This window comes from Belonocnema kinseyi, chromosome 3 (assembly GCF_010883055.1).
Source record: "Belonocnema kinseyi isolate 2016_QV_RU_SX_M_011 chromosome 3, B_treatae_v1, whole genome shotgun sequence".
Classification (NCBI taxonomy): Eukaryota; Metazoa; Arthropoda; class Insecta; order Hymenoptera; family Cynipidae; genus Belonocnema; species Belonocnema kinseyi.
The window spans coordinates 154,517,284-154,527,354 of record NC_046659.1 but is presented as its reverse complement, the minus strand read 5'-3'; the positions used below and the strand labels follow the sequence as shown (position 1 = coordinate 154,527,354).

The 10,071-nt window shown below is 23.2% G+C and overlaps 1 protein-coding gene across 1 annotated transcript in view; it reads right to left on the bottom strand.

Moving 5' to 3' along the window:
* Positions 1 to 2,058: 2,058 nt before the first annotated feature.
* Positions 2,059 to 10,071, bottom strand: part of LOC117170076 (ATP-binding cassette sub-family D member 3) — a 46,483-nt gene continuing 38,470 nt past the window's right edge. The window contains exons 9-10 of the mRNA XM_033356599.1: positions 6,885 to 7,046; positions 2,059 to 2,887 (exon numbers count right to left, since the gene is read on the bottom strand). Coding sequence (XP_033212490.1) covers positions 2,810 to 2,887; positions 6,885 to 7,046 — 240 coding nt within the window. The 3' untranslated portion in view covers positions 2,059 to 2,809. The remainder of the gene's footprint in view (positions 2,888 to 6,884; positions 7,047 to 10,071) is intronic.

The following is a 10,071-nucleotide window of genomic DNA, read 5'->3' as shown; positions in this document are numbered from 1 at the left end:
ATAAATTTTTAACCAAAACTTAAAAAATTAAATTTAAAGTTATAAAAATTACTTTCCAGAAAAAAATAACTCTGAATAAAATAGTTACATTTTCAAACAAAGTGCTGAACTTCCAACTAAAATTGTAAATTTTGAGCTGGAGTATTTGACCAACTCGATGAATTTTCAAACAAGAAAATTAATTCCTACCAAAAAGATGAATTTTTAACTAAAAAGATCATTTTTCAACCAAAAATTGAGTAATTAAATTTTTAGTCAAAAAAAGAAAAAATTCAACCAAAGAGATGAATTTTTGACTAAAATTGCGGAATATTTCAATCAAAGAAATGAATTTTCAACTAAAATGACGAATGTTCGACCTGAACAGTTTAATTTTAAACGAAAAAAATATGAATTTTCAGACGAAAAAATTAATGTTCAATAATTTTATTTACAACCTAAGAGATGAATTTTCAACTAAAATGATAAATATCTAACTGGAATATTGGAATTTTGAATCGAAAAAGAAAACAATTTTTAAAGAAGAAGATTTATTTTGCAAAGAAAAACAAATTTCTACAAAAAAATCGATTTTTAACCAAATATATGGATTTTTAATGTAATGGTTAAATTTTTAATTAGAAAAAAAGAAACATTTTTTATCCAGATTGTGGAATTTTGAACATGAAAAGATCAATTTTCAACCAAAAATGAACATTCAAATTTTCAGTTGAAGAGATTAATTTTCAACTAAAATTATGAATGTTCGACTGGAATAGTTAAATTTTAAACAAAAAAAGACCATTTTTCAGACAAAAAAATTAATATTCAATACTTTTATTTCCGACCTAATAGATGAATTTTCAACTAAAATAATAAACATTTAACTGGAATATTGGGATTTTTAACCCAAAAGCAGAATTTGTAAACAAGAAGATTTGATTTGCAAGGGAAACAAATTTCTACAAAAAAGTCGATTTTTAACCAAACATATGGATTTTTAATTTAATAGTTGAATTTTTAATTAAAAAGTACCATTTTTTATCCAGATTGTTGAATTTTGAATAAGAAAAGATCAATTTTCAACCAAAAATAAAAACTTTCAAATTTTCAGTTGAAGATATTAATTTTCAACAAAAATGATAAATATTTAACTGGAATATTGGAATGTTTAACCCAAAAGAAGAATTGGTAAACAATAAAATTTGTTTTATATTGGAAAACAAATTTCTACAAAAAAAAAATCGATTTTTAACCAAATATATGGATTTTTAAGGTAATAGTTGAATTTTCAATTTAAAAAGTCAATTTTTCATCCAGATAGTTGATTTTTGAACAAGAGAAGATCAATTTTCAAACAAAAATGAACATTCAAATTTTCAGTTGAACAGATTAATTTTCAAAGCAAAAAATGATAAGTTTTGAACTAAAATTATGAATGTTCGACTGGAATAGTTGAATTAAAAAAAAAATTCGAGTTTTCAGACAAAAAAATTAATGTCCAATACTTTTATTTCCAACCTAAAAGATGAATTTTTAACTAAACTTTCATCCAAAAAGATACATTTTCAACTAAAATTAGAATGAATAAATTTTCTGTTAAAAATCTAATTCTTAAGCAAAAGAAAAAACCGATTTTCAGCAAAATAATTAAATTTTCTACTGAAATAGATAAATGTTTAATTAAAAAAGTTTACTTTTAACAAAGTAGTTCTATTTTCATCCAGAGATGATTTTTTAAATTAAAATGATGAATTTTCAACAACATCACAATTCAGCGATAATTCTTCTTTATCTAAAACTTGGAAAAGGGAAGATTCAAATTGTTACCAATTCTGACTTAAAACAGACATTTTTTTAAATTCCCTTCTTCTAAATCTGAATCATAATTCTTTTAAAAAAATCCATTTTTTTAATTTAGGAAAATTATTATCTCTCTATGTTTGAAATATCATCAATTAGAATGGACAATAATAAACATTTAATAATAAATTATGATTCTACTAGAGTAAACTGAGATAATCTAAAAAAATCTGCGACTCTAGATGAAGTAAAAATCACTTTTCTAAATTGAACAAAATTATTAAAATAATAAAATCTGGCCGATTTTATCTTTATTTTAGGATTAAAATACTTTTTTCATTGGATTAATGATTAAAAATTAGTTTATTCTAAGCGTGAATCATTTCTAGGATCATTAAAGATACCAAAATGAAAATTCCTCTCACTCTTTCTTCTGCATCCTCATACTAATACTGCAATTTCTAAAGGAAAATTGAAAAAATAAACGCTGTATTTACACTGTTAGGCTTCTCATTATAGAAATCGTAACGTGCGCCGTACGAAATTGTAATTTCTCGAAAAATTATAAAATTAAAAAAGCTCTTCAGTTAAATTAACTATTAAAAATTACCTTTCCACGACTTAAAATGTTGTATCTACATTATGAAGCTGATTCAATTTCAATAACGACTTAAAACCCAAAAAATAAGCAATACTCAGTCAAAAAAAAAAATTAAATTGAAGTCTTTGTGCCATTTTATCATTGTGCAGAAATTATCACGTCACAAAATCTCTCTGACTTGATTCAACCTGTTAATGGCTGAAAACATTTACAAATGTAATTTCGTATTCTGCATAAAAATGGAAAAGAAACGAAATTTGAGGATTTGAATACTACAATCTGATGGAAGAGAGTTCATTAAAGATATTTTGCTCATTGTCCTCAACCGAGCATTTTTTTATACAATTTCAAACTTGACTTCTTCTTGTCATTTATAATGTATCTTTCTTTCTAATTTGTATCCCTTGATGCAAGGGATATAAATATTCAAGAGCCAAATTCTTGTGTCTCTGAGTCGATCGGCTTGAAATCGAATGCTCCTCGTCCATCCATTCTGAGATAATACTGCAAAATAATTACAATTTTAAATAGAAATTACAATCAGGAAATAAATAATGGTATTCAAGAGCAGGTCTATAATTAGTTTATATTTTTAATAAATAGTTTGCGAATTTTCAACAAGGAAAGATTTTTATTTTAATTCAAAAACATTATTAACAAAAAATGGAATAGTTGAATTTGCATTAAAAAAATTAATTTTTAATTTTAAAAAACGAATCTTTTACTAAACAGTTAAACTTTCTACGAAACTGTTAAATTTACAAGAAAAAAGACGAATTTCTTATACAAAGCAGTTGAATTTTTAACCAAGTAGATTAAATTTCTACCAAAAAAGACAAATTTTTAACCAAGCATGAAATTTTAATTTATAAAAAAATTAATTTTTAATAAACAACGAAGCTTCTAAAAAATAGCTGAACTTTCTACTAAATTTTTGAATTTTCAAAACAAAAAGACAAATTTTTTGTACAAAATAGTTTTATTTTCAACCCAAAAATAGGCAATATCAACAAAAAAGTTAATTCTCAAATAGTTAAGTTTTAAGTTCAAAAATGATTCTTTTACGCACAAAAGCAGTTTGAAACAAAATAGATAAATTTTCTGCAAGAATTGAATTTTCAACTAAAATTCTGAATATTTTTCAAAATAAGTCAATTCTTAACAAAAAAGTATCATTTTCAGTGAAGAAGATTATTTTTATTTACAAAAAGGCGCATTTTAACAAAATTCATACATTTCTAGCCAAACAGTGGAATTTTCAACCAATAAAATTAATTTTCTCCCAAAGAGACGAATTTTTAACAATTTACATAAAAGTTTAAATCGAATACTTGGATTTTTTAACTAAAAAGATCAATTTTAACTAAACATGGAATAGATCGATTTTCAGTTAAAAAACGTAATTTTTATTTTTAAAAATGAGTTTTTTTAAAATAATTAAACTTTCTACCAAACTGTTAAACTTTATAGAAAAAGTACGAATTTCTTATACAAAGCTGTTAAATTTTCAAACGCGAAAATTTGAAATTTAAAAAAAAAGTTAATTCTCAATGAAATAGTTACATTTTAAGTTTAAATTATTTTTGAATCCAAAACAGAAGTTTTTGACAAAATAAAAAAATTTTAAACAAAATAGTAGCATTTTCAATCAAGAAAATTATTTTTTTAAATAAAATTTTTGTTTATAAAATACATACATTTATAATCAAACATGTATTTGAATTTTTAACCAAGAAAATTAACTTTTTACCAAAAAAAAAGACGAATTTTCGACAAATTGCATACATTTTGAACCTACTAGCTGAATTTTTGAACTAAAAAGACCAATTTTTAACCAAACATGGAATAGATCAATTTTCATTTAAAAAATGTATTTTTAATTAAAAAACGAAGCTTTTACAAAATGGTTGAACTTTCTTTTTTTCTTTCAACAAGATTAATTTTCTACCAAGAAAGACGGATTTTTGACAAATTACATAAATTTTAAAACGATTAGTTGAATTTTTGAACTAAAAAGACCCATTTTTAACCAAACATGGAATACACCAACTTTCATTTTAAAAAAATTAATTTTTAATTTAAAAAACGAGTACTTTACAAAACAATTTAACTTTTTACCAATATGTGAAACTTTTAAGAAAAATACGATTTTCTTATATAAAGCAGGTGAATTTTCAACCTGAAAATATGGGATTTAAAAAAAAAGTAAATTTTCAATGAAATAATTCAATTTAAAGTTTTAAAATTATTTTTGAACTTAAACAAGAAGTTTTTAACTAAATAGTAGTATTTTTAATGACGAAGATTATTTTTTTTAACCGAAAAAACGAGTTTTTACAAAATACATACATTTATAATTTATAAATTTATATAAACAAATATGTAGTGGAATTTTAAACCAAGAAGATTAATTTTTTACCAAAAAAGATGAATTTTTGGCAAATTACATAAATTTGCAAACCGAATAGTTGAATTTTTTAACTAAAAAGACTAATTTATAGCCAAACATGGAATAGATCATTTGTCATTGAAAACAAAAGAATTTTTAATAAAACAACGAAGCTTCTACAAAATAGTAAAACTTTCTACCAAATTTTTGAATTTTCAAGATAAAAAGACGAACTTTCTATACAAAATAGTTAATTCTCAATCAAATTGTTAAATTAACTATGAATTTTTAACAAAATAAGTCGATTCTTAATCAAATTATTTGAAACTTCAAGAAAACTGTTGCATTTAAAATAAAAAAGTTGGACATTTGATAAATTTTTAACCAAATAGTTTTTTCTTCAACCGAAAAAGATTTTTCAATCAAGAATTGTTAAAATTTAATGAATAACAGACGGATTTTCTGAACAAAAAAATACAAAATAGAAAAATCGTTGCCCGAAAATATGAGTGCGCTTTTAGATTTTTTATGAATGTAAAAACAATAATTTAAAAATATAAATAAAGTTTAGTTTATCGGCTGATTATACTCAATTAGAAAAGTTTTTTAAATTCCGAAATTTTCTGGATCCTAATTAAAAATTTTACCAAATCCATTTCAAATCAGGCATGTTCTACACTTGAAGTTGTAGAATCTCTCAGGAATGAAATATATTTTTTTAGCGTAAAAAAGTTTTCTAACATTTTGAAAATATGGAAAAAGTATATTTTAGAAAACTCCGCCTTTTTTTATTCTTTCCAATAATGTTGAAAAGTATCTGCTAATAGCAGAAAGGCACCCCATCCGTTTTTTACGGGCTAAACCAATTTTAATGCTAGGGGATTTGTTTTTCTTAAAAACATTTTACTTAAAAAAAAAGTCAAGTTGATTAAAAAAAGACGAATTTTCAACTAAAAAGATACTTTTTAAATAAAAAATTATGAAATTTCGAGTAAAAGTGGCGAATCTTCAAATTAAAAAGAGAAATTTTTAACAATAATTGAATTTATAATCAAGAAGATTAATTTGAACCTAAAAAAATAGAGTAGTTAAATTTTAATTTCAAAAAATTATTTTCGATTCAAAAAACAAGTTTTCTAAAAAAACTGTTAAATCTTCAAACAAAAATGTAAATTTTTAAGAGAGAAATTTAACCTTCAGCCAAGGAGTTGAATTTTCAATCTAAAAATATGAGATTTCAAAAAATATATAATAGTTAATATTTCACCCTGGAATGATTTTAATTGTAATTGCAAAATAGTTGAATTCAACCAAAAAGCCAGATTTGCAACAAAATACTTAAATCCTCCATTAAAACAGATTAATTTTCTACCAAATTGTTGAATTTATAAAAAAAAAAAAAGATTTTCAAACAAAAAAGACGAATTTTCAAATAGGAAAATTAATTTTCTGCTGAAATAGGCGGATTTTTCACCAAATAGTGGAATGTTAATTTAAAAATATATGACTTTTTAACAAAAAATTGCAAAGTCGTTTTTTCAACCCGAAAATATGAATTTTCAAAACAAAAAAAAAATAGAAATTTCGATCAAAATGTTTAATTTTTAATTAAAAATACGAATTTTCTACAAAAAAGTTGAATTTTCAACCAAAAAGATTATATTTTTCACTAAAAAAGACGAATTATCAAAAAAATACATAAGTTTTTAACGAAATAGTTGAATTTGCAACCTAAAAAGATAAAATTTTCAACAAAAAATGTGATAGTTAATATTTTAACTCAAGTGTTTTTGAATTTTAATCAAAAATAGTTAAATTGAACCAAAAAGACAAATTTTCAACCAAATACGTGAATCCTCAACTAAAGCAGATTAATTTTCAACCAAAAAGTTGAATTTTTAACAAATATGAAATTAATTTTCATCCAAAAAAGTCGAATTTTCAACAAAATACTTTTTTCAAATTTCTTCTTTTTGAAAAACAAAGCACAAAATTCAAAAAAGCATAACTTGGTAGACATTTTTTTATTCGCAAATCGGAAAAATAAGTATCGCCTAATTTTTTTACAACTAGAACATGCCTGATTTAAAATGGATTTTTTCATTTAATTACCTCGTGATGTTTCCAAAGAGACCTTCGATGTGAAACAGTGAAGAGAGTAATATTTGCTTGTTTACAATATGAGTACATAGAATCTTCTACGTCAACGCTCACAGCACTTGTACACTCGTCCAGAATTGCAAATTGCGGTTTGTGGTAAAACAATCTCGCCATCTACGTATTAAAAAAAACATCAATTTTTACAAATTCATAGGATGAATGCACTAAAAAATATGAATTTGTAACAAAACATGGAATAGTTAAGTTTTTATTTGAAAAAATTGATTTTCAACAAAAAGGAACGCTTTTTCAAGAAAATAGTTCAATTTTCAACCAAAATGATAAATTTTCTGCTAAAATGATTGAATCTTTAACTGAAATAGTTGAATTATCAACAAAACATTAAATTAATTTTTACTGAGAAAGATAAATTGTTAACCAAAACTTAGATAAATAAATTTCCGAGATGAAAATTACTTTCCACGAAAAAATTATCTTTAAAAAAATGGTTACATTTTTAAATGAAGTGATGAATTTTTTTTATCTAAAAATTACGAAATATTTATCTAGAATAATAGTTATATTTTCAGTACAAATAAATAATAATTAATTTTTGACAAAAAAGTTTTGACTTTCAACCAAGTAATTTTATTTTCAACCTAAAAGAAGAATTTTCAACTAGAAAAATAGATTTTTAATAAAATTTGTGAATTATTAACGTAATGATTGAATTTTCAATTATAAGACTCAAATTTTTATCCAAATTGTTGAATTCTGGACAAGAAAATATCAATTTTCAACCAAAAATGGACATTCAAATTTTCAGTTGAAGGAATCAATTTTCTACCAAACTGATGAATTTTCACCTGAAATTATGATTCTTCAACTGGAATAGTTGAATTTTAAACCAAAAAGATGAATTTTCAACTATAAAGTTCAATTTTCTACAAAAAAGGCGAATTTTTCATTATTTTTAATATAGAATATTTTATAAATGAAATAATCAAATTTTAAATTTAAATTTATAAATTCTGTATTTTTTATTCTCAGGGTTGCCACAACATGATTTACTTGAATAAAGTGAAAAAGTGATCTATTTGGACCGAAAAATTTATCAAAAATTACTAATGTGCGTTAATAATGTGACTAATGTTCTTCAAATTAAAAACAAAATTAAAAAGAATTCAGAAGAACTGGCAAGAAATAGAAGAATTCCATATATGTATTTGAGTAAAATTTGATTGAATTTAAACAACAACACAATAAAATCTCGTGAAATTCTGTGAAATCTGATGATATATCCTGAAAAATAGAATGAAATATCTTGAGAGCTTTCGAAGACTCTTAAACGCCTTAAAATCTTTGGAAAGCTCTTGAAATTTTCGGAATCTCTTAAAATACCCTTAAAAATTATAAATCCTTTGAAATCCAATTTAATTACAGAATTGAAAATGCTTTCAAATCATTTAAAATACCCTAAAATCTTTAAAATCCTTTCAAATTATTGAAATCTATTAAAAATTCCTTGGAATATGTTTAAATTCTCTAAAATATTTAAAATTCCTTGATATCCAATTAAATTACTGAAATCAATTTTTTAAAACTATCCTTAAATCTTTGAAATTCTTTAAAATCTTTGAAAATACTTTGAATTATTTTTAAATCTTTAATAGCCTAGAAGATTTTTAATTCTTGAGAGTAAATTATTTGCAATTTATTAAAATATTAAATCTCGTGAAATTAGATTTATTCGAATATTTCCTGAATCATTCAAATCCCTCATGAAAATTTGTTTTAATCTGCTAAAATCATTCAAATTATTGGAAATTCAGGGAAAAATTTTTAGACTCTTGAAAATGCTTTGTAATCTTTGAAATACCTTCAAATATTTTAAATCGTTTGAAATCTTTCAAAATTTCTTTGAAACATTTTAAAGCTCTTGAAAATCCCATGGAAGTTTTTAAAATACCCTAAAATATGAAAAAACTTTTGGACTATATTCAAATTATTGAAATTTAGTAAAAATTCCTTGAAAATTTTTAGCCCTCGAAAATTTCTTGAAGTTTTAAAATGCCCTTAATCCGAAATTATATGCCCGAAATGCCCGAAATCCGATAATTATTGTAAATTTTAAATTTCAAATCTCCTAAAAACATATAAGATTTACAGGTCCTATAAAATTGTTATATAGCTTCCGAAATTCCAGGAAATTCTTTCAAACCCCATAAAAATTGTGGTAAATCCCTGAAAATCAATCAAATTCTTGGAAATTTTTTTATCTATTGAAAATGACTTCAAATCTTTTGAAATACCCTCAAGCATTTCAAATCGATTGAAATCTTTTTAAATCCCTTCAAACTTTGTAAAATTTTGGAAAATTCCAGAGAAGTTTAAAAAATAATCTAAATTTTTTTAAATCCTCCGGAATACCTTAAAATTATTAAAATCTAGTAATAATTATTTGGAATATTTTTTAATTTCCTAAAATATTTCAAATACTTTGAAATAATTTGAAATCTCTTGAAACTTTTTAAAGTTGTTTTAACTTGAAATATTTTAAAATCTTCGAAATCATACAAAATCGGTCAATTCTTTGAAATCTGTGATTCTTTGAAATCCATTAAAATATTTTAAAATCCCGTGAAATTAGATGAAATCTAAAACTTTCGAAAATCCTGAAAAATGTATTAAAATACCTTCAGAACTTTTGAAATCCCTTCAAATATTTGAAAGCTCTTGAAAATTCCTTGAAGTTTTAAAAATACCCTAAAATATTGAAAATTCTTTGGAAAATAGTGGTACAATTTTAAAGTTGCACATTAATTTTTCATCCAGATCATGTGAAGAATACGAATAATATACGATATAGGGTGGCCGTTTTAATCCAAGAAAAAAATTCCCGGTCATTTCCCGGTTCGCAAACATTTTTCACGGTCAATTAAATTAAAAAAAGCGAACTCTAAAGCTAACAATTTTCCATTTGAATTAATAAAAACTAAGGTGAAAATGAAAGCACTCAAAGTGAAACTCTCGAATTTCAAACTTTTCAAATAATTTACACATATAAAATGGAAGCTACTAACACTTTTAAACTGAAGAATTTTTAATTAAATGCAGTTGAACTGCCAAATAAATTTTTTAACTTTTATAAATTGTAGAGTTCAAAAATTCTGATTCAGTTCTAAATATATAATTTCAC